Genomic DNA, 24,798 nt, shown 5'->3' with positions numbered 1-24,798 from the left:
GGATCATGTACATATTTTCAGCAGCAGTAGCTTGAAGCTCTGATATATTGCAGCTCAACATTTACTAGGCACTTTTTATATTGTTGCAAAATCCTTTCAGAGTCCCTATTTCTAATTACACCTCTAATGTCCGTGTTTAGGCATTGCTTCTAGAGCCATTAAGCCCTCATTGGGCCTTGTTGATCCCTTGCATACTCTCCATATGCCTGAGAGGGTGACAGCCAACAGTGGCTTTGATGTGCTTTGGTAAGTACCTTTGGTACACATTGGACTCTTCCTTTTTAATATTTTAAAATATCTTGGATGAATATGTTGATGATGGTTTTTCACTAAGCCATTCTGAGAAAGAATGACATTTGAGTTTTCAGTTGATGTACTTCTGTGTATTTATCCCTAGTTTCATTGTTCTTCTTGCTGTCTGAACATACCCACACTACAAACTTAGTGTAACAGTTAGTTCTTCTTCTCAAGGAAACCTGAGGAGAATGGAGTCAAACATAGAATTTCAACAGGCTCATCTAAAATTCTCAGGAGTTGTTGGTGTAATGTCAGTTATATGCTCTGAAACTTATATAAGTTTGTAGTGTGGATATGCTCTCCACGTGTTTTCCTATATTACTAGCTGTTGGTATAATGTCTCACATTTATTTCTGACATTACACTCTTACATTACAAAGCTGGCCTAACAAAAGGATAGCAGAAACTCTTCCCTGATTTGTTTGAACCTAGGGAATAGAGGAGTTGGTGGTAACCCCCAATAATGACTGAATTTGTAGATTCCTGCACACGAAAGAGAATGTTTGCCTACTTTCCTTTGAGACAGTTTTCAAAATGTACTGGAAAATTTGGATTTAGGTGAAGTAGCAGAAAGTGACTGAAGCTTTTGTCAGCAAGGTCTTGAGAGAGGTGAGTGGATCCACAGATCTCTTCCATTTTGGCCAGAAGTGTCTCAGCAATTCTTAACAAAAGTGTTATGCTTTATCCAAGAGATACCCATTCCCTCTCCATCTCCTCTATTTGAATTCAACCCGGATCACTATAAGCAGGTGACTGGATGTTTGAATGAGTGAAATCTGTCACGCACTGCTGCATTAAACTACTACACAAACAGATTCTCTGTCATTGAATCATTGGAGGGGAGAAGAAACGGGGCTCTGGCCTTACTGCTTTTTTTCAAGGATGATTAGGTCTCTGCTTAACACACACATAGCACTTCATGGAGCATTCAAAGTGGTAGCCAGGAAGTGCTTCTGAATCCTCTGCAAAATTGGCAGAAGGCACATTTATTCACCATGGATAGAGAAAGCTAAGCACACATTGTGAAACGGAAATATCTTACTAAGCTAACCCTGAAGAGAATTAGTATAGAAAGACAGTTGGACCCAGAAGAGTAATAATGGGACATTCTCAAAGGCAAGCTGCCATGGTGGTTTTTCAAACCCCAGCAGGACTGAGAGGCGCCATTTCTCTTTGTTCTTCAAAGGACTTTTCTGAAATATATAGCAAGCATAAAGTGGCAGTCAAAGAAATGCAAAGCAAAATGTTTTCCTAACAAGGTTGCCAGGCTTCCTGCTATAGTGGAGCATTAGCAACCCTAGTTGCTTGTTATTACTCTGCACAGCAGCAGGAGAAAACTTTTTTTTAAATGATGGTGACATTCACTTACAGGGAAAACCTAAGAATGACATAGGGTAGCTCTAGAAACCATATTCTTTAAGAGTTTCAGGTGATTCAGAGAGCTATCTTATGTCACTTCCAGGTCTCTTCTAGGGGTGGTGTAGTGATGCAGCTGTTGTCATGCCCAGATGGCCCCATCCTCATCCCTATTTTCTCACTTAGTGCTTGCTGTAAGTAACATACACTGATGTTTGTAACTTGCTTGGTTACAGGAGATCCCATAGTAAAGAATAATTAAAAATGAAAGTCTTCTCTTGCCTCTTCGGCAAGAAGTGCTATGTGGAAAGGAGGAAGCAAGTTTTTACCAATTCTAGAATGAAGACATTTGAACAACAGACATGACTGCATCATATAGGAGAACTTGACTGTGAGCAGGCCACAGGGTACAATATGACCCAGGAAGGTAGAGCAAGTTCAGGCTTGTTCTAGCAGGACAATACACATCAGGTAACAACAGCCCCGTGGTGCAGAGTGGTAAAGCTGCAGTATTGCAGTCAGAGCCCTCTGCTCACGACCTGAGTTCGATCTCAGCGGAAGCTGGTTCAGGTAGCCTGCTCCAGGTTGACTTAGCCTTCCATCCGAGGTCGGTAAAATGAGTACCCAGCTTGCTGGGAGAAAAGGGTAGGTGACTGGGGAAGGCAATGGCAAACCACCCCGTAAAAAGTCTGCCGTGAAAACGTTGTGAAAGCAACGTCACCCCAGAGTTGAAAACGACTGGTGCTTGCACAGGGGACTACCTTTACCTTTTTAACAACAGCCAGCTGCGAACAGACCCAACATGGCCAATGCAGGCACAGACTGCAGGGAGGATTATATTTAAGTCAGTGTACTAAATATAGTGGATTAATAACTCAAAATTATTTATCTTTTATCATGCTTGAAAACAGTTGCCTAAACTGGGGACTATTTTTTGTGTTTGGACATGGAAGAGTTGGAAACACTCACTTAGCCCTTCTTTGTAGTAATTTTGCAAATCCTCTAGGATAGACTAAATGAATTCAAGCTCTTCCATTTTATTTATTCTCCCCATCCATTCTCCTGCCAGCCATGCCCTCGAATCCTATACCGCTCTTCCCTACAATAAGCGCAGTCCCTGTCCTTCAAATCCAGAGAACCGACCAGCTTATCAAGGAAGTAACCCTATCAGTGATGTCTGGGCCATCCATGCACTGCAGATTGTTGCCAAATATTTAAAGAGGTAAAGGATATCTCATGAACTATGAACTCTGTAAAACTTGTTCCCATGCTATGCTGACAGGGAAAAAATAATCTAAACTCAAATAACAGTATTATTTTGTTAGGATAAGTAAAATCCTTAGAGTGGATCAGAAAATAGATCAATAGAAAATACAACTAATTGGAAAATACATGATTCTTAGAGGATTTTGCTTCCTAGCACAAGTTTTAGTAGAACATGAAGATTTGCTAAACAGCTCAAATACATGTCATGGAAGCTGCATAAATAAGGTCTCAAACGTAAAAAGGAACATACAAACTTTTCATGGGCACAAGTTCAGCAGGCACCACTTGCCAGAAATCATGTAATATACTGCCATTTTCTGTGACCATTATTGGCACAGAACTAATTTCAGTGATTTTCTAGTGGATTTTGAATAATGATGCAGGTAAATCTATTGCCTTTGCTTTTTTCAAAGAAAATGGGTAAATTCTTAGCATGGTTGCAGGCCATTGTTCTGCTACATCATTTCTATAACATCATGTAAGCAGGTAAGCAAGATCCCAAATCTTGTTTTCTCTAAGCAGGTGCTGAGGTAGGTTGTTGCCCATGAAAGGTGAGGCCAGGACAAACTGGTTCATTTCTAACAGGCTACAGCATAATGTGTTTTCCCCCTGAACACACATCTGCTTATTTGAGTGAAATGTTTCCATTATGCACAGAGCCATCAGGGACCCAGAGGATCGAGAAGCAAGGGCTAATATGCATCTTGCAAGTGCTTTTGCTGGCATTGGCTTTGGGAATGCTGGTGTACACCTTTGGTGAGTGGGGCACAAACCCGTCTACCATTCCATTGCACTTATTTTGTTCTGTGTGATTATGCAATGAAAATACAGTATCTTAAAAACTATCAAAGGAATCATTTAGATGGCAAACTAGAATTTTTTTTTATTAGGCTTTGGCTGCTTAAAATATGACCAGTACTGTAAGATAACTTCCTTTGTAAAAATATTTTTACTTTTAAAATAAGCAAGTTGGTGCCTGTATACAGGTGGAAATTTTATTTATTTACTTACTTTATTTATACCCCATCTTTCTCCCCAGTAGGGGACCCAAAGTGATGTACATCTGTCAAGACTCAGGGGGGGTCTTATCAATTGCTGCCACCACTCTGGGTTACGGGTTCCCCTTGAGAAGGCCTAGAGTTCCCTCCCAAGCCCTTCAGGCCTCTTGTAGCTTAAGCCAAATAATAGGCATGAGGACCAGGCAGAGGAACAACAACAAAAGGGTTTATTTTAAATTCAGTGCAAGATAAATTAACAAGGTGCATAAAACAGTAAAAGGGTGAAGGGAAAATAAACAAAAGTCCTAATGTGTCTTAACTTACAGTCCCTAAACTACTAACCAGCACTCACTGCTTCCCTTGGGTGAGGGAGCTTTTCCCTGCTCAAGCTTTTCAGGCACAACCTACTTCTAGCTCAGCCTCCAGGGAAAGAACACCCACTTCCTGGGCTTGGCCTATATATTCTCTTCTCAGGCCTAGGGTTGCCAAGTCCAATTCAAGAAATATCTGGGGACTTTGGGGGTGGAGCCAGGAGAGTTTGGGGGTGGAGCCAGGAGACATTGGGGTGGAGCCAGGAGCAAGGTTGTGACAAGCATAATTGAACTCCAAAGGAAGTTCTGTCCATCACATTGAAAAGGACCACACACCTTTTCAATGCCTTCCCTCCTTGGAATTAATAAAAGATAGGGGCACCTTATTTGGGGGCTCATAGCATTGGACTCCGCGGTCAGATCTTTTTGAATCTTGGAGGGTCTTTTGAGGAGAGGCATCGGATGCTATGCTGAAAATCTGGTGCCTCTACCTCAAAAAACAGCCCCCCCCCAGAGTACCAGATACCCGCTGATCAATTCTCCATTATTCCCTTTGGGAATCGGTTTCCATAGGGAATAATGAATGCCCAGCAGTCAGTTTCCTCCCCAGTCTGGTAAGTCACATGCTCTCTCTCGCTAGGGAGGCAGTCTTGCCTGGCTGGTTGTGATGCCTTGCTGGCCTTTTTTTCCACCGCATAATGTGCTTTTAAAATTATTTACCCAGACCTTGCGTATTTGAGGTGTGCGTGCCGTGCACACGAAAGCTCATACCTTGAATAGCAGTTTGCTGGTCTTAAAGGAGCCGCTGGACTCTCTAACTTGACCCGGACCTTGCAAGCGTTAAGAAAGTGGACGGCTTCCTTCTCACTCAGGAAGAAAGCAAAGAGTGCAGGCAGGCGCGGGCTTCCTCATGCCGGTTTTAGCTTTTCTTCGGGGTCGAGTTGGAAAACGGCCTGTAATTGGCAGCCTCAGACGGGGGGGGGGGGCTTGCATGGTGTTGTTGTTTTTCTGTTTTACCTTTCCTCCCTTTGACTTTCCTGATCGCTCCTTCCCAGCTACAGCCGCTCCTCGGAAGGAAGGGCAATTGGTATTTATTGTAAAAAAAAATCTCGCAAGTCCCTCCCAGAAGGCAGGATCAAAGGGGGGGGGAGGAGACCCTCTGCCGCTCTCCTCAGGCACTGGCAGCCTGTAGCTCGGGCCGCAGCCGCGGTGATGGGCCTGGGCCAGCAGCGCTTGTGGTGGCGGCGCTGCGCTGGTGTTGCTGCGGCGGTGGCGGCCCGGCGCTGTGAGGGGGAAGCATCGTCCCCCCTCCCGCTTCCGAATATTTGCAGACCGGGGGAGGAGGCTCAAAATCCAGTGTTCTCCCGCCAGGGCGGGAGATTTGGGACGCCTACTCAGGCCCCACCCCTCTCTGAGCCTGTTTCCCTCCAAATCCCTTGCTACCCAATCAGAGGGACAGAGGGGATCCTGGGAGATGTAGGCTTTTCCCAGTAACTCCTAAGCAGGCTTTCCTGGGGTCTGCAGGCCCCACTAGCCCCAGGATCATGACAACATCATTCACCTTTTCTCCATTTTATTCTTAAAACAACTCTAAGTAGGGCTGTCAGGTCCAAGTAAAGAAATATCTGGGGACTTTGGGGGTGGAGCCAGAAGCAAGGATGTGACAAGCATACTTGAACTCCAAAGGGAGTTCTGACCATCACATTTCAATGGACCGCACACCTTTTAAATGCCTTTCCTCCTTTGGAAATAATGAAGGATAGGGGCACCTTCTTTTGAGGCTCATAGAATTGGACCCCCTAGTCCAATCTTTTTGAAATGTGCAAGGTATTTTGAGAAGAGGCATTGGATGCTATGCCAAACATTCAGTGCCTCTAACTAAAAAAAAAAGTCCTCCAGAGCCCCAGGGATCAATTCGCCATTATACCCTATGGGAATCGGTCTCCATAGGGAATAATGGAGTGCCCAGCAGACATTTCCCTCCCCCACACACACTTTCTGATGTCCCTGAAGCAGGAGGAGGGCCTCCAAACCAGGGGATCCCCTGCACCTACCTGGGGATTGGCAACCCTAATCCAAAGAGGTAGGTTAGGGCTAGGCTGAGAGTGTATGACTGGCCCAGGGTCACCCAGCAAGTTTCCATGATAGAATGCAGAGCTGAACATGGATCTCCCAGATCCTAGTCTGACACTCTAATCACTGTACAATATTGGCTCTCCATGTTCTGATGGATTAGAGTAGGATCCTAGATTTCTGTTAGGTCCTGTTGATAAATTCATCTCTAATTAATCCCCATGTAACATTTATGTCTGATCCCTTGAAAGAGGCAGTTTGTGAGTTAAAGAGATCCATTATTTAAAATAATCTAATTAGAAAATATCTGATTCTATAAAATGATAAGGTCCTATTTTTCAAAAAAATATTGTAGTTCCTGACCCCCATACAAAATACTTCAGAATTATTAGAAATTTTCTCCCTTGAGAAGAATATTAAAGCACAAACTTAGGGGAATATTCAATGTTATTATTTAAGGAATTTGTATGCCACCTTTCCACATTCATGCTCATGATACTATGAATGCAATCAAGTTGTATTATATAGAATAATTCTGAAAACTGATCAAAGTTGTAATAACAGTATCTGTATAGAACATTGGTACATCTAAAGGAGGAAAACACATTTTAATGATTAATCATGTTATCTTTTCTAATTTTGTTGAGAGATAATGTGTTTACATAAGTCATAACATCACTGAGTTCCCAGCCCATAATTCTGTGAAAATAAAAATTTGTTCAGATATCTGTGGACTTTGATTGCTTGTCACAATCGGCTTCATTGTCAGTGAGAGAGGAATAGAGTTATGGCCACACTTGTGATCCACTGTTGTATGTGTATTCTCATGAAATAGAAAACACAAAAACCTTTATGCATAGAGAAAGGGCAGATGATCTGCCTTCCATGTGAGTAGCCTTGTCGCACTGAATGGAAATTAAAAAGTTACCACATGGATTAGGGGAGCAGTCCTACCTCAAAGTAAGCAAGACTTTGTATGTCTGAAAGCAGGCATCAGTTAGGATGAGTAATATATGGGCATTTGCTTCTGAATTCAGGTACAAATGGCTGTCAGCTTCATTCACATTCAAATGCAGACATCTTTATGGCACATAGACTTTTTTGGATGAGGCAATCCAATTTTATTTGTATTTGAATTATTATTTCTTGCTATTGTTTCATCATCACCAGACCACTGGTTTAACGATTGGCCCATTAAAACATGAGCTGTGTTGAGCCGAACTATTCATAGATCCCTTGAGAGTTGCCTGCACCTTCTCTGATTAGTTATGATTAGTTGGTTTTTATACTCCACTTTGATCTAGAGTCTTAAAGTGGCTAACAATCACCTTCCCTTCTTCACCCCACAACTGACACCTTGAGAGGTAAATGGGACTGAGAGAGTTCTAAAAGAACTGTGACTGACTCAAAGTCACCCAGCATACTTAGAATCATAGAATAATAGAGTTGGAAGGGACCTCCAGGGTCATCTAGTCCAACCTCCTGCACAATGCAGGAAACTCGCAAATACCTACCCCAAAATACCTACTTCTTGTTAAAGAGTGGAGAATCAAACCAGTTCTCCAGATTAGTCTGCTGTTCTTAACCACTGCACCACACTGATATTGTCACACTTTTTAGTGCTTACTGTATTAATCCATTAAAAAATTGAATATTTTAATTTTTAAAAAAAATTCTTTTTCCTATAGCCATGGCATGTCTTATCCTATTTCCGGCTTGGTGAAGAATTATAAAGCAAAGGATTATCATGTGGATCATTCCCTGGTGGTAATAATTTGCATATATCTATTTGTCATTTGTATAGTTATTGCTAGAGATACCTTTAAGTACAACATAAAGCCACCTTATTGTGAGTCAGACCGCTGGTCTATCTGAGTTGGTATTTTCTACTCTGACCTGCAATTGGAGAGCTCTACCACTGAGTCATGGTGTCATCCCAAATCCTCCTACTGATTTATCAAAATTATGATTAACATGCCTTATCCTTTGCTTTCCTTTAGCCACATGGTCTCTCTGTGGTGCTCACATCTCCAGCAGTATTTACTTTCACAGCACCCATGTGCCCTGAGCGTCACTTGGAGGCCGCCCAGATATTGGGTATGTTTATGTTATTTAAACATGAGAAAACAAAGAAAAGTCATTCAGAATCAGTAGATGAAAACCTTTTCAGCCATTTTAGGCTTTATGACTTTACAGCATGCTAATGCCACCCCCCAAAAATAGTTTGCTTAGTTTAGGTAGGAGTAGTTAAGGAACCTGGAGTTTTACGAAGAAGACACTGCCCAAAAGTTCCAGAATGGAAGCTGGGGATGTGTAGGGAATGATGAGAGACACCTCAGAAAAGCCAGAGCCCACAGTGACCTTCTATTGTGCTGGGTCCCTCCATTCTCTAGAGAGCTTGTGCACAATAGGAGCAAGCATTGGCAGGGCAGGATCCTTACCTTTGCATTTGGCTTGTTTCTGTGGAGACCAGCGAGCCACAAGAGGACAGGGTGAGTCACTCTCTCCATCATTCACATTGCCCATCAAGTACTTTGCTAATAAAAGCCTAAAGGACACAAAAAGAGCATTTAATTTGGTTTTTGAAGTTGTTCTTCCAACTTAATTTCCAAAATCAAACTGCTTTTTAACTTTATAAAAAAATAAATATAAAATTTCAAAAGGGAAGAATAGGGGAAAACAGCCCACAAAAATGTTAAACAGTAAAGAGAAACATTAATGAAGTACATATCATTCAAATATTAGTAAAAATAGGAATAGTTCAAACATGAATAAAAAGTTGGTTGTACTTTGAACCTAAACAAGCATACACAGACAAAAACTAATCTGAGGAATAATGTGATATTCATTACCTACTCCCTTATGAACCTGCTTGACCACTACAATTATCTTCAGATAGACTACTTTGGGTGACCCTGCCATCTGAAATTAGGCGGGTTGCAACCTGAGAGAAAGAGAAGAAACTAAAAAGTATGACAGTATCAGTGTGGTGCAGTGGTTAAGATTGGCGGACTCAGTCAAGGCACCAAAGCTCTGGAACTCTGTCCCCAGAGAGATTTGTCTGTCCCCTTCTGTTGCCATCTTCTGACAGCAGTGAAAACTTTTGTTTCTTTTGGTGTTCCCTTAGTGATGCCTCCTTCCTAATGTTTTAATTGATGTTTTTATTATTTGTATGTATTTTAACTCTTTTTAAAAATTGGTTAAATCAGATGTGTGTTTGGGTGGACTGATTGTAAAGGTTTTTAAAAGTGGTTTTATTATGTATGTTTTAAATTGCTAGCCACCTTGGTGGCTCTTGTAGAGGCAGAAAGGCAGTATACACATTTTGTAAATAAATAAAATTCACTTGAAGTTGTTTTTACACAAGTAGCTGGTGTGCATGAGTAGCAGTGGTCATTTTGTAGAAAAATAGGTGGTGGAGCTCATCCAGGGATTGTTATGCAGCTGCAGTACTATTCAATGGACAAGGAGAAGGTGGAACTCTCAGAAAGGTTCAGGAGCTGTGCTCCTGTGAGCTCCCACTGAACCTGAGGCCTGACGAGTAGTATGTTCAGTTGATGTTACATGAATGTCCTCTTATTCGTTGAAAGCCTCTCTCTTATTTCAGGAGCTAATATCAGCACTGCCAGAATGAAAGATGCTGGGCTTATTTTGGCAGATACTCTCCGGAAATTATTGTTTGATCTGCATGTGGATGATGGCTTAGCTGCTCTGGGTTATTCTAAAGCAGACATCCCATCCTTAGTCAAAGGCACCCTACCTCAGGTAAGACAAATGGAAAAGACTTTTTCTTTTAAATAAATGTTCACTCATATATTTTGCTTTGTCAGCTTTGTTGTCCTGTTGATAGCAAAGAAGTAAAAGTAAATATGGGATAAAATTATAATCTTTTTTATGCAACAGAATTTTCTTAACAGTAGAGGGAGTTCTTTTTTTCTGAAATTCCCCCATATCATGTGTTTATGTTCTGAAAAAATGGCTAATGAAAAATAATCTTATCTTGTGAAAATGGCTACACCAGTGCAGCTGTACTCTTTCTTGTTCTCAGATATGCTTAAGAGATGGGAAGAAAGCCCAGAAGGTTCTACTGTGAGGAATTCTTTGCTTTGCTAAAGACTCATCTACTTAAAAAAATAGAGACAGAGCTAACTTCTCACAGAAAAGTGTGTATATATATATAGTTTTCTGTGAGAAGTTAGCCCTGACCCTGTTTTTTTAAGTAGATGAGATTTTTAGATCTCTAGAAGGTGAGATTTTTTTCCATCTGGTTTACTTTTTACATGGGCTAAATTGACAAATTACTACATCCTGTAAAATATCATGTTGGAGATATTTGCCGTACATTATAATTTTACTACATTAAGAAGTTTTCACAAGAACATTTTATTCAGAGAAATTTCAAGGGGAAAAATCATTTCAGAATGACTCTTCCATGTCAGAAACAGCTGAGTGAATTAACCTTTATTGATTCATTCTGTCTGACATCTGAATCAGAAAGCAGACAGAAATCCATCAATAAAGGCTGATTCATACAACTACTTTTGTCAGACACCAAATTTACAGGCTGTAAAGTAGAATTATGAGATGAATAAGCCAAGCTAAAGCAAAGAAATTGTCTCTGATTTATAATTTCTTGGTTCTGAAACCTGTTTCAAAAATATTAGTACAACTATCTCCACTGTTTTTATTTTTTTTTAATTTAAATTTATACTCCACTTTTCTCCCCAAAGTTGCTTACATCATCATCCTCTCCTCCATTTTATCCTGAGAGGTAGGTTATGCTGAGAGTTTATGATTGGTCCAAGGATACTCAGAGTGGGGATTCTAACCTGTGTGTCCCAGATCCTAGTGCAACTCTATAACCACTATGCCATTCTGACTTTCTTTATGTACAAATAGTTGATATCTCTTGTTGAAAGCTGGAGAATGGACAAAGGAAGGTCACACTACAGTGGTCATAGGGCAGAATCTAGCTCCTGTTTAATTTGTCATATTACATCACTTGCATGATCAGATAGACAATGCACTAGCACATCAATACATTCCAACTGGTTGATTATTTGTTTTATTTCTATCCTGCCCTCCCCCACAAGCAGGCTCAGGACTGGTCATAACAGAAATATGAACCATAAAACCACATCATAATACCTTAAACAATTGAATCCAATTTTAAACAGATAGCAAACCAGTAATAATTCATTGTGCTACTTGAATTGAAGGGCAGGTGAGCAGAGACATAATAATAGTCTGGTTACTATTGATGGAAACCACTGGTCTCTACATAATTGTTAGAAACACAACATTCCAGACATTTTTCTAGGGTGGCTACAAAGGAAATCTTGCTGAATTAATAGGTATTGATTTTTTTTTCTATTTAGAACATTCACTGTAGCATTAAATACTATATGAGTTTATTGATTTCAAAGTCTCCTTCACTATTAAATATATAAATAAGCTAAATAGATGAAGGCTTCATGTTAAGTTACTTGCAGAAGGGTTCTCTAATCCCATCTTCAGTGTGAACTGGATAGGAGGGAGACATTGGAACGGAACCAGCATTTACAAATTAGGACAAAATAGCTTAGAGCAATAAGATTACAATTCTAACTGCAGGAATATATTGCCATCAGGAAAGAAAATAAATTGAGGATATGTTAATTCAAAGGTTTTTGGGGATTTGACAAATTATGATACAGATTTTTACCCTTCTAGTCCATATCAAATTTGTTAGTGTAACAAGGAAGTCTGAACTCCATCAAGACAAAACTGGAACTTTATGTTGACTGACAGAATTAGTTTGGCTAAGACTTCCTTTTGAGTGAAAAAATTGTACTATATTGAACTAATCATTACAAAAAAATAATGGTCTGATGAAGTTCAAACATGATGTAAAGTACTAAATATGGCAATAAAGATGCTGGAGAAAGAAGTCTTTATTTTCTGGAGCTCCTGTACTGGTGTGATCATCAGTGTAGTTTTCAAACCGAGAGCCAGTTTGGTGTAGCGGTTAAGTGTGCAGACTCTTATCTGGGAGAACTGGGTTTGATTCTCCACTCCTCCACTTGCAGCTGCTGAAATGGCCTTGAGTTAGCCATAGCTCTCTCAAGAGTTGTCCTTGAAAGGGCAGCTTCTGTGAGAGCTCTCTCAACCCCACCTACCTCACAGGGTGTCTGTTGTGGGGAAAGAAGATAAAGGAGATTGTAAGCCGCTCTGAATCTCTGATTCAGAGAGAAGGGCAGGGTATAAATCTGCAGTCTTCTTCATTGCTGCTGCAAATTCATAACTGCAGAGACCATCCACGTGGCAGTTTTTCCTGTACTCTCTTGCCTCAACCACATCCCACTATCAGCAATTTTTTGGAAGCTTTTTAAAACTGCCGTTTGACTGCTACGATGCAATAAAGCTATAACAATGTATTGCCATGACTGACTAGCTCTTCTGAATTCCCAACTTTCATTAAAAACAAAATTAAGTCTCTAGCCCTTTTTCATTGCAAAAATATAAGGGGTTCATCTTTCCCCTTGTATCACCACAGCAAAAAGGGCTAGAGACTTACTTTTTCAGATAAGCTAGTAGACAGTAACAATACAGCATTACTATATTACTGTTCTGCAGCTGTCTAGTAACTGCTAATTTTTATGTATGTATTTATTTATTTATATTTCAATTTGTATCCCGCCCTTCCCACCGGAGTGGCTCAGGGCGGCTTACAGCATATAAAATCTAACATGTTTGGCTTTAAAACATCAATTAGCAGCAGTTTAAAACAGTAAGTTAATAAAACATAAAAACCAGCGGTCTGTCAGAATGCACACTACCACAATCCAAAATCCCCAGTGTTGGTTAGTTGTAAGTCGGTTAGTTAGAGGACTGTCTTGCAGGCCCTGCGGAAATGCCCAAGGTCCCACAGGGCCCTCACCTCTTTCGGCAGCTGGTTCCACCAGCAAGGCGCCGTTACCGAAAAGGCCCAATCCCTGGTAGATTTCAAACAGGCCTCCTTTGGCCCGGGGATTACAAGCAGGTTTTGAGAACCCGATCTCAGTACTCTCTGGGGAACATGTGGGGAGAGACGGTCCCTAAGGTAGGCAGGTCCTAGGCCATATAGGGCTTTAAAGGTAATGACCAGCACCTTGTACCGGACTCGGTATATTATTGGCAGCCAGTGCAGATCCTGAAGCCCTGGCCAAATGTGCTCCCATCTTGGGAGCCCTAATAACAGCCAGGCAGCGGCATTCTGCACTAACTGCAACTTCTGGGTTCGGCACAAGGGCAGCCCCATGTAGAGGGCGTTACAGTAGTCCAACCTCGAGGTGACCGTGGCATGAATCACCGTTGCTAGATCGTCGTGCTCCAGGAAAGGAGCCAACTGCCTCGCCCGCCTAAGATGAAAAAATGCAGACTTGGCAGTGGCTGCTATCTAAGCCTCCATTGTCAGTGAAGGCTCTAATAGTACCCCCAAGCTCTTGACCCTGTGCGCCGCTGTCAACGGCGCCCCGTCAAAGACTGGCAGGGGGATTTCTCTTCCCGGGCCACAACGACCCAAGCAAAGGACCTCTGTCTTCGCCGGATTCAGCTTCAGTCCACTCAGCCTAAGCCACCTAGCCACCGCCTGTAACACCCGGTCCAAGTTTTCTGGGGCGCAGGCAGGCCGGCCGGCCGGCCATAAGTAGATAGAGCTGGGTATTGTCAGCATACTGATGACAACCCAACCCATACCTTCAGGCAATCTGGGCAAGGGGGCGCATATAGATGTTAAACAACATCGGGGAAAGCACCGCCCCTTGAGGCACTCCGCAATCAAGCGTGTGTCTCCAGGACAGTTCGTCCCCAATCGCCACCCTTTGTCCCCGGACCATCAAGGAAAGAGGAAAGCCATTGTAAGGCTAGCCCCTGAATCCCCGCGTCAGCAAGGCGGCAAGCCAGCAACCGATGGTCAACCGTATCGAACGCTGCCGATAGGTCTAACAACATCAGCACCGCCGAGCCGCCTTGATACAGATGCCATTGAAGGTCATCCACCAGGGCAACCAGCACTGTCTCCGTCCCATGGCCCGGGTGGAAACCAGACTGGCGGGGATCAAGGACAGAAGCATCCTCCAGGAAGCCCTGTAGCTGCGACGCCACTGCCCTCTCGATAAGTTTGCCCAAGAAGGGCAAATTCAAGACTGGGGGAAAGGCCTTCCAGTTCTGTGGGACAAAACAACAATTGCAGGGGGCTAAGACAAGGAAGACAGCACCTTCTGATCCACTGGCTGCACCCCATCTTCAGCCTTCCTTCCTTCCCTCCCCTTGCAGCCTCTGGCCACTGGGCTGGAACCTGTTTCATGGAGCTAACCAGGCTGGATCCAGTTGCATGGTGGAGAACCTGCAATGACTTCCACAGAGCTCCTGACTTTCCACTGTATCCCCCACTATTTCTTTACTGGCCACCTATTCCCTAATAGCAGTAACATATTTTATATAAAACGTACAATACCAATAGAATTTAGTTTTATAAAATACATTCAAACTGATGAGAATTCTTATTAACTTTCCATCCTGGCGATCATTTTCTCACTTTTGCTTTTTCTCCTCTTTCTTCTCTTCTTGCCCTGCCTCTCTTGATTTTATTGGCTGATCTGCTGTAATGGTACAATGCTAGCTGCTATTGGATTAGTTACACTGATGTCACAGAGTGGTTACTTAGCTTTTGCCCAAGCATCTGAGTGCTGAGAGGATCACTTATGACATTATGTTGAATCCTGGACTCCAGGATCATGTAAGGAAACTGTTTAGATACAGCAGTACACCACAGATCAATTGAGTGGAGCCATCTGCTAGAAACAGACATAACAGTTAGGGATGGGCACGAACTAGTCCACGGACCTAATTTTGTCATGGACTGGGGGCCAGTTCATGATCTGTTTTGATGGACCATCCACAGACCACAATTGTTTTTTTAGTGGTCCATGGGCCAGGTATGCTGGCATCTATGGAACCCTTTGAGGTGTCATGAGCTCAGGAGGCATTTAAATGCCTTCTGAGCCCACTTCCAGATTGTGCCACATTATGGACCTCACGAACCACAACCTAGTTTGTAAACCGGAAAAGTCCATAGAAGTTCATGGTTTGTAGTTTGGGAAATTCATGAACCACAAACCTTCATGAACCTCCAATTTTCTGGTCCATGCCCATCTATATATATATAAAAGCAAGTGTCTTGACTGACTCATCAACACCCAGCCCAAACCCCTGGACCTAGAAACCCAAAATTCAGTGAGTGCATTCCTTCCATGATGAAAGCACACACTCTAAAGAGATTTTTAGAAATTTGACCCCTAAGGAGGTAAAAAGAGGTAACATATTTTCCCTAAGGGGTAAAGCAGTGCTGTGTGTCTGGCAGGGTGCTACTTGCTTCCACACCCCTCTCTTTGATTGGTCAGCTGCAGAGCTCTGTGTTTTGTTGTGAAAATCAGTTAATGGAGACTACAGACAGTTGTAAAGGTATTCTGACTGACTCATCAATGCCCAGCTCAAACCCCTGGACCTGTGTAATAACATTGCTACTGCTGCTAAACAGATGTCCTGACTGACTCATTAACACCTAGCCCAAACTCTTGGACCTGTGTAATAACAGTGCTACTGCTGCTGAGAAGGAGAAAGGGCTGCCAACTCCTGGTTGGGAAATTCCTGGAGATTGCAGGGGTGGAGCCTGGAGATTATGTGGTTTGAAGAGGAATGAGACCTCAGACAGGTACAATGCCATAGATTTCACCTTCCAAACCAGCCACTTCCTCCTGGGGAACCATTGTTGCCACTCTCCAAATGAGGGCTGAGATCACTCAGAATTACAGCTGGTCTCCAGATGGCAGAGATCAGGTCCCCTGGAGAAAATGGCTGCTTTGCAGGCTGGACTCTGTGCCCTTATATCCTGCTGAGGTTGCTCCTGTCCTGCTTTGCTCCACACTGTGATTTCAGACCAGTCACAGACTTTCAGCCTAATCTACCTCACAAGGTTGTTGTGCAGATCAAAAGGGGGAGAGGAGAATGATGTAAGCTTCTTTGTCCTCACTGTGGAGAAAAACTGTCCTTTTCCTACAGGCTGTGGGGAGGGGGGAGGAAATAGAAAGCTGGAGTCAAAGGGCCAGATCTAAGTAGGTTGATGGCTAGCTGGGAATGAGATAGGGTTGCCAACTCCAGGTTGAGAAATTCCAGGAGATTTGAGGGGTGAAGCCTGGAGTGGGTGGGGTTGGAGGAGGGATGTGTCCTCAGACAGGTACAATGCCATATATTCCATCCTCCAAACTAGCCATTTCCTTCTGGGGAACCATTGTTGCAAATCTCCAAGTGAGGGCTGGAGCTCACTCAGAATTCAAATGTACCTAAATTAAATGTACCTAAATACCATAGCAAAATACGGGTTTCCAGCTAGTCCCTAATAAGTTATTGTTTATTTTGGGATGTTTTGCATCACAGCATGCTATTACACCCCCTCCCCCCCAAAACCCCCCTAAACCCAGCAAACCTTAATGGAACTGTACTCATTAAACTACCTGAATGGTCCCCCAAAGGACTCAGGCCCCAGTTGGGAAGTTGGATGGGAAAGTATTTTGAAGAACAATGCCAAAGAGTAACAAAAGAGAAACAGAACATGTATAAACCATCGTTTTCATCACATTAGTATCACAACCACATTCTCTGGAGTAAGCTAGCGGGTTTCATAAAGATTACTGAGGAGAATATCACAGCTTAATTACTAACAAATAGAGGTCCGTACAGTATCACTCACCATAAGATAAGAAACTTAAAATATATTCTTCAAATATATTAGAAGTAGGAAACCAGCCAGGGAAGCAGTGGGGCCCTTGGATGACCATGGGGTAAAAGGATTACTGAAGGAGGATGGGGAAATGGCTGAGAAGCTGAATGCATTTTTTGCCTCCGTCTTCACCGTGGAAGATGAGAAGTGTTTGCCCGCCCCAGAACCACTAATATTGGAAGGGGTGTTGAAAGACCTGAGTCAGATTGAGGTGACAAAAGAGGAGGTCCTACAACTGATAGACAAATTAAAAACTAATAAGTCACCGGGTCCGGATGGCATACATCCGAGAGTTCTGAAAGAACTCAAAGTTGAACTTGTGGATCTTCTAACAAAAATCTGTAATCTTTCATTGAAATCTGCCTCTGTTCCTGAGGACTGGAAGGTAGCAAATGTCACCCCCATCTTTAAAAAGGGTTCCAGAGGAGATCCAGGAAATTACAGGCCAGTCAGTCTGACTTCAATACCGGGAAAGTTGGTAGAAACCATTATCAAGGACAGAATGAGTGGGCACATTGATGAACACAGGTTATTGAGGAAGACTCAGCATGGGTTCTGTAAGGGAAGATCTTGCCTCACTAACCTGTTACATTTCTTTGAGGGGGTAAACAAACTTGTGGACAAAGGAGACCCGATAGATGTTGTTTACCTTGACTTCCAGAAAGCTTTTGATAAAGTTCCTCATCAAAGGCTCCTTAGAAAGCTTGAGAGTCATGGAGTAAAAGGACAGGTCCTCTTGTGGATCAAAAACTGGCTGAGTAATAGGAAGCAGAGAGTTAGTATAAATGGGCAGTCTTCGCAGTGGAGGACGGTAAGCAGTGGGGTGCCGCAGGGCTCGGTACTGGGTCCCATGCTCTTTAACTTGTTCATAAATGATTTAGAGTTGGGAGTGAGCAGTGAAGTGGCCAAATTTGCGGATGACACTAAATTGTTCAGGGTGGTGAGAACCAGAGAGGATTGTGAGGAACTCCAAAGGGATCTGTTGAGGCTGGGAGTCAATGTGGCAGATGCGGTTCAATGTGGCCAAGTGCAAAGTAATGCACATTGGGGGCAAGAATCCCAGCTACAAATACAAGTTGATGGGGTGTGAACTGGCAGAGACTGACCAAGAGAGAGATCTTGGGGTCGTGGTAGATAATTCACTGAAAATGTCAAGGCAGTGTGCGTTTGCAATAAAAAAGGCCAACGCCATGCTGGGAATTATTAGGAAGGGAATTGAAAACAAATCAGCCAGTATCATAATGCCCCTGTATAAATCGATGGTGCGGTCTCATTTGGAGTACTGTGTGCAATTCTGGTCGCCGCACCTCAAAAAGGATATTATAGCATTGCAGAAAGTTCAGAAAAGGGCAACTAGAATGATTAAAGGGCTGGAACACCTTCCTTATGAAGAAAGGTTGAAACGCTTAGGGCTCTTTAGCTTGGAGAAACGTCGACTGAGGGGTGACATGATAGAGGTTTACAAGATAATGCATGGGATGGAGAAAGTAGAGAAAGAAGTACTTTTCTCCCTTTCTCACAATACGAGAACTCGTGGGCATTCGATGAAATTGCTGAGCAGACAGGTTAAAACGGATAAAAGGAAGTACTTCTTCACCCAAAGGGTGATTAACATGTGGAATTCACTGCCACAGGAGGTGGTGGCGGCCACAAGCATGGCCACCTTCAAGAGGGGGTTAGATAAAAATATGGAGCAGAGGTCCATCAGTGGCTATTAGCCACAGTGTGTATGTGTGTGTATATATATATATATATATATATATATATATTTGGCCGCTGTGTGACACAGAATGTTGGACTGGATGGGCCATTGGCCTGATCTAACATGGCTTCTCTTATGTTCTTATGTTCTTAACTATGAATATTTGCTTTAAAGTTTATATATTTCTACTTTACTTTTACTTTTTAAGGAACGAGTGACTAAGTTGTCTCCTCGCCCCCAAACTGAGGAAGAATTATCTGCCTTGTTTGAAGCTTCTATGAAACTCTATTAGCTTAAAATATTTAAGTTTTTTTTAAAAACCTCTAAAGTTTGTTGCCATTCTAGGGTGACAGAAAACTCAAAAAAAAAAATGGGAAGTGATGATAATGAATGCAACCCCACTATCCAGAGCTTTTTTTTTTTATCATTCATGCTTATTCCTGGGTATAATCTGATAAAATCTTGTCTTGCTTTTACTTATTAGTAGAATGAATCTATGGAGATTTTTTTCCATGCAAAAAACAGTGTACTTAAATGAACTTTCTAGCATGTCATTTAATAGTCTCTGATACAAAATAAAACTTTACAAGTTTGAAAATGCTGCCTTCTATTCTGTTTCTCGTTCACAACCAGTCACACAATGAAGCCCTTTTACGACTGCATTGTACTTTTGGCTCAGCGAGACTGTTCTCCACCCACTCAGTGTTGGGATTTGTACATCAGTATTCCGGATGTGGGGCTCAAAGCCAATTTATTGCTTGTAAAGGACACTGGAAGGAGGAGGAGGTGGAACATGTCTATTTATCCCCAGATTGTGCAGGTATCAGGCACACAAACTGCACCAGCCAGCTTTGATAACTTCCTGGGCTCACACTGCCTTACCTTAGAAAAAAGTTTTTTTAAAAATTAGTACAACATGATTGAATAAGTATCTGTAAGATAATTATATAAATAAAATAATTCATACAAAACCATTACTGCCTCAAGAAATATATAGTAGGTAACAGCTCAAGATGAGTTAGGGCAGAGATATACTGCAAACTTAAAACAGGTTTGTCACAGATACTTTTCTAAGAGTTATAATGGGGAACGATCACAAGGGATCATTTACAAAGTTGTCTAGAGAAGCCGTGACAAATGGTTTGAGGCAGGATTAATGTTCCAATGTTGTATTAGGGCTACATCATATTGTAGGCCTGTGATCAGATCTTCCAACATGTAATTCATCCTTTAAAATCATCTGCCTGGAAGAAACCTATTTGTGTCATAACAACAGGCTGAGGATCCCTTAATGGATCACACAGTGGCAAAAATAATTGTCAAGCTATAGCCAGTGCCAGCGCCCTAACAAGAGTCATTCATTTTGCAAATTTGTTTCTCAATTCCAATGATAGATTTACACAGATACAGTCTCAAGTCCAGTTATTTTAGAAAACATTGTCTGTTTCAATCACATTCACCCTTGGTTATTTGGTTGTATTCACTTTGTCAGAAGTCTCACTTGCATATAGCAGAGTCCTCAGTCACCCCAATGACCTATGAGCTGAATTTTGCACTTTTAATGAGGTACACAAACTTGAATGTTGGTTTCAAAGGCCTTAAGTTCACTACTTGGCATTCAGATGCTGATTTACAGCTGCAGCTAAAATGGATAACACATCTTGAAGATTGATTGTCAGGGGCTCCAACATGCTGCTGCCCTTTTTCATTGTAATGTCACTTGCTTCTCGGTGTTTGAAGGGCACCAATCATTGTCGGTGTTGCTGTGGACACAGCTGTATTCCTCACCCTGCGTGTGTGTGTGTGTGTGTGTGTGTGTGTACATATTCATCTTTCTTTAGAAAAAGACTTCATGTAGTGCAAAACTGAGATTAGAAAGTATGGCTATATTTACACACGTGCAAACACATATTTCTTGCAGAAAAACTGAAAGATGAGGGGATATGGGGCCTTTTATCTAAATTTAAATTTAGATTAAATAGCAACAGGAAGGAAATGAGAAATAAAATTCTGTTGCTTCTTGTTTGCAAACACACAGTCTTAGTAACCTCTGCCAAAGATTTGCTTCATCTAATTCTTTATAAAAAGATCTGTCATAAAAGCTGCAGTAGTTGTCTTTACTACTATCCCCAGCACTGAAGAGAACTTTCTAGTGAGAATGCTATTGTAATGCCCTGCAGCTTCTATAACCATTTTGTAGCAGAGCAAGGTAACATTGCAGAGCTGTGTGCCATAACAGTGGTTATTTGGTTGTATGTATTCTGCATATATATGAAAGCATGCCGTTTCTATATTTGCCAAACTAGCTTGTTACATAAACTATGGATTCATTTCTGAAGTGCATAGATAGGATGAGGAGGTAGATGTTGTTGACCATGGTCCTACATCTGTCTAGAAATGTATAAAAAGAGTAGATGATTTAACATGCCAAACCTATAGTCTTTCAATGTACTTTCCAACTGGATTTTACTGAGAGAAATCCAGTTGGAAAGTGGATTGAAAGTGCATTATTTAGTGTGTGTGACTGCAGTCAAGCAATAGCAATATATCAAGCAGCTGACAATGGTAGAGAGACCTGCCAAACATGGCCAGGCCATCTTCTGTATTTTTCACCCAAACACACAACTAACCAATGCAGAATCCAGCTGATGCGTCTATCATTACATAGTCACCAACTTCACCCAGTTGGGCTATCCATGTTCCATCTATAAAGCAGATACTTGCTTCTGGAGGCAGAGAAATGACTGCCTTTCTTGGATTTGCCTATCAACAGCATTTGATGCATATTAGGTCTACTTGCATGTGTGCATCTGGATCAGGGCCAGTGTGGGCATATTTGGGGCAAAAGACTTCACAGCTTTTCTAAATGCAGACTTCAATCCATGCCTAGTTCTATTTGCTTATAATATAACAATGAATGCATAATTTGAAATTTGAAAGGCATGAGAAGCAGACAAAAGGAGATGATCTCGTTAGGGGAGTGAAGAACAACATTGGGGTCAGGTGGCATAAAGCCAACAATTTATCCCAAACATTTGCACATGAGATTGGAAATCCTGCTCCCTAATGTATTGCCCCATTATAGATCTTGTTATCTGAGATGTTTTTCTTTAACCAGATTCGTAGAAAGCAGTAACATACCTAGCACTTCCGCCTTCTTTGGAGCTGTATCAGTAGAGAGGCTATGGGTGATCAGATAAGAGATGGAATTATAGCTTGATCTGTTCTGTCATTGATAGGAATTTCCTTGCAGACAGAAATAAACAGAAGTAGTGGAGAACCTTAAAATATATAAGTTGTTGTTTTAACATAAGCTTTCATTGACTCAAACGCGCTTAAATAGACAGAGCTATTTACAAATGTTTAACAAAGAAATGTACCTAAAGTGTGAAAAAGCAAGCTAATTCTGCAATAATATTTCAAACATTTTAATTGATGTATGGTTAGATTAGTGGAGGGTTTACCACAGTTTTTATCTCGTTTGGCAAAACAGCACTCCTAAATAATATTATGTTTAGTATGAGGGCTACCATTTCTCGATGTCCCTTGAAATTTAGGAATTAGAAATTGAATTTTGGCCGTGATTGTATAGTAGTTAGTACTCTGCATTGAATTGAATTTCAAGTTTCACAATGCCTAGAGCAAAATATGTGCCATGTGTTGTTTTTTCCTAGCCAGAATCAGATTTCCCCTTTTTTTCTTTCAGTGCAGTATTTGTCTGATGTATGTATGTTCAGTGAATCTGTCCAGATCAAATAAAAATGTGATGTATTGGTGACATTTTTAAAGTTGTCTAAAAGTCAGAGACATGTGATCCTGAGAATTAGTGTTTGGATCTCCAGATGTGTAATTGAATTGGAAAAAGACACTGTGGGGCAATATGGATCTGGCCCATGGTAGTAGGGAAGGAGTGCAGAAAAATCTGCACTTACCCCCTGCACTGTTTCTCTCATTGCAAATGCCTATTTTTCCAAGTCCAGGGAGGGAAAGGAAATAGGCATTTTTCCCTCCTGGGTTTAAAGCAGCTCATGGGAGAAAGACTCTCTAATCAAGGAAGGGGTCCTAAAGAAAAGGAGAGAAAGAACCCTTTTCTAGCACAGTAAGAATATAAGAGAAGCCATGTTGGATCAGGCCAGTGGCCCATCCTGTCCAACACTCTGAGTCACACAGTGGCCAAATATATATATATATATATATATATATATATATATATATATATATATATATATATATATATATATATATATATATATATATATATATATATATATATATATATATACCACCTCCTGTGGCAGTGAATTCCACATGTTAATCACCCTTTGGGTGAAGAAGTAATTCCTTTTATCTGTTTTAACCTGACTGCTCAGCCCACGAGTTCTTGTATTGTGAGAAAGGGAGAAAAGTACTTCTTTCTCTACTTTCTCCATCCCATGCATTATCTTGTAAACCTCTATCATGTCGCCCCGCATCGACGTTTCTCCAAGCTAAAGAGCCCCAAGCATTTTAACCTTTCTTCATGGGGAAAGTGTTCCAACCCCTTAAACATTCTAGTTGCCATTTTCTGGACTTTTTCCAATGCTATAATATCCTTTTTGAGGTGCGGTGGCCAGAATTGCACACAGTTTTCCAAATGAGACCGCACTATCGATTTATACAGGGGCATTATGATACTGGCTGGTTTGTTTTCAATTTCCTTCCTAATAATTCCCAGCATGTTGTTGGCCTTTTTTATTGCAATCGCACACCGTCTTGACATTGAGTTATCTACAGTGACCCCAAGATCTCTCTCTTGGTCAGTCTCTGCCAGTTCACACGCCATCAACTTGTATTTGTAGCTGGGATTCTTGGCCCCAATGTGCATTACTTTGCACTTGGCCACATTGAACCTCATCTGCCATGTTGACGCCCACTCACCCAGCCTCAACAGATCCCTTTGGAGTGCCTCACAATCCTCCCTGGTTCTCACCACCCTGAGCAATTTAGTGTCATCTGCAAACTTGGCCACTTCACTGCTCACTCCCAACTCCAAATCATTTATGAACAAGTTAAAGAGCATGGAACCCAGTACTGAGCCCTGCGGCACCCCACTGCTTACTGTCCTCCACTGCGAAGACTGCCCATTTATACTCACCCTTTGCTTCCTATTAATTAGCCAGTTTTTGATCCACAAGAGGACCTGTCCTTTTACTCCATGACTTTCGATCTTTCTAAGGAGCCTTTGATGAGGAACTTTATCAAAAGCTTTCTGGAAGTTAAGATAAACAACATCTATTGGGTCCCCTTTGTCCACATGTTTGTTCACCCCCTCAAAGAAATGTAATAGGTTAGTGAGGCAAGATCTTCCCTTACAGAACCCATGCTGAGTGCTCTGACCTATAGCTTGTTGCACCTTGGTTGCACATTTGAGCATCCTCAACATCATGTAGGTTTTTTCCCCCCAGAAACAATATAAATTCACAAGTCCTAGCTAGAACTGGTTTTGCAATCAACCTATTAAAATACAGAAAATTAATAAACTAAAAATCTGTATCGATAGGATTGGTTGTGGTTTTACCGATAAGGAAAAATTATTAGGTCTCATGCATCGCTCTTTTGCAAAGTCATGCATCAAATTTGATAGAAATGTGTTGACAACAAATGATACTGCTTTTATATATGTTTCGCATGCTCACCTATGTTTGCAATGCAAATCTTGTTGCCATTAGTCCTTTAATAACTGATAGTGAGAACAAGAGAACCACACAGGTACTTTAGCAGTGGACTACAATCTGATTTTGATCAGCTGATAAATTCCTGTATTTATACCAGTGAGAAAATTGCAGATTCTTCTTAATAAGGGAGGAAAGGAATGTTCTTTCTGGGAAAATTGAACATTTACTCTTTAAGATTAGGAAAAGAACCCAAGGGATAGCCAATATTCACATATCAGTGGACATAGAAGTTTTAAACTGATGTTCACTATACTTATAATCAGGGATCATTTTGTAGAAAAAT

General features: G+C 41.5%; 1 protein-coding gene across 2 annotated transcripts in view; it reads left to right on the top strand.

The window, feature by feature from the left end:
• The window catches only part of ADHFE1 (alcohol dehydrogenase iron containing 1), a 48,895-nt gene extending 29,496 nt beyond the window's left edge, over positions 1–19,399 (top strand). For both annotated transcript variants that reach the window (XM_060243681.1, XM_060243682.1), the window contains 7 exons: positions 141–246; positions 2,723–2,875; positions 3,577–3,675; positions 7,990–8,068; positions 8,302–8,398; positions 9,909–10,066; positions 19,010–19,399. In XM_060243681.1, coding sequence (XP_060099664.1) covers positions 141–246; positions 2,723–2,875; positions 3,577–3,675; positions 7,990–8,068; positions 8,302–8,398; positions 9,909–10,066; positions 19,010–19,093 — 776 coding nt within the window. In that variant the 3' untranslated portion in view covers positions 19,094–19,399. The remainder of the gene's footprint in view (positions 1–140; positions 247–2,722; positions 2,876–3,576; positions 3,676–7,989; positions 8,069–8,301; positions 8,399–9,908; positions 10,067–19,009) is intronic.
• The last annotated feature ends 5,399 nt before the right edge of the window (positions 19,400–24,798 follow it).

This window comes from Heteronotia binoei, chromosome 7 (assembly GCF_032191835.1).
Source record: "Heteronotia binoei isolate CCM8104 ecotype False Entrance Well chromosome 7, APGP_CSIRO_Hbin_v1, whole genome shotgun sequence".
Classification (NCBI taxonomy): Eukaryota; Metazoa; Chordata; class Lepidosauria; order Squamata; family Gekkonidae; genus Heteronotia; species Heteronotia binoei.
This window is presented reverse-complemented; position numbering and strand designations above follow the sequence as displayed.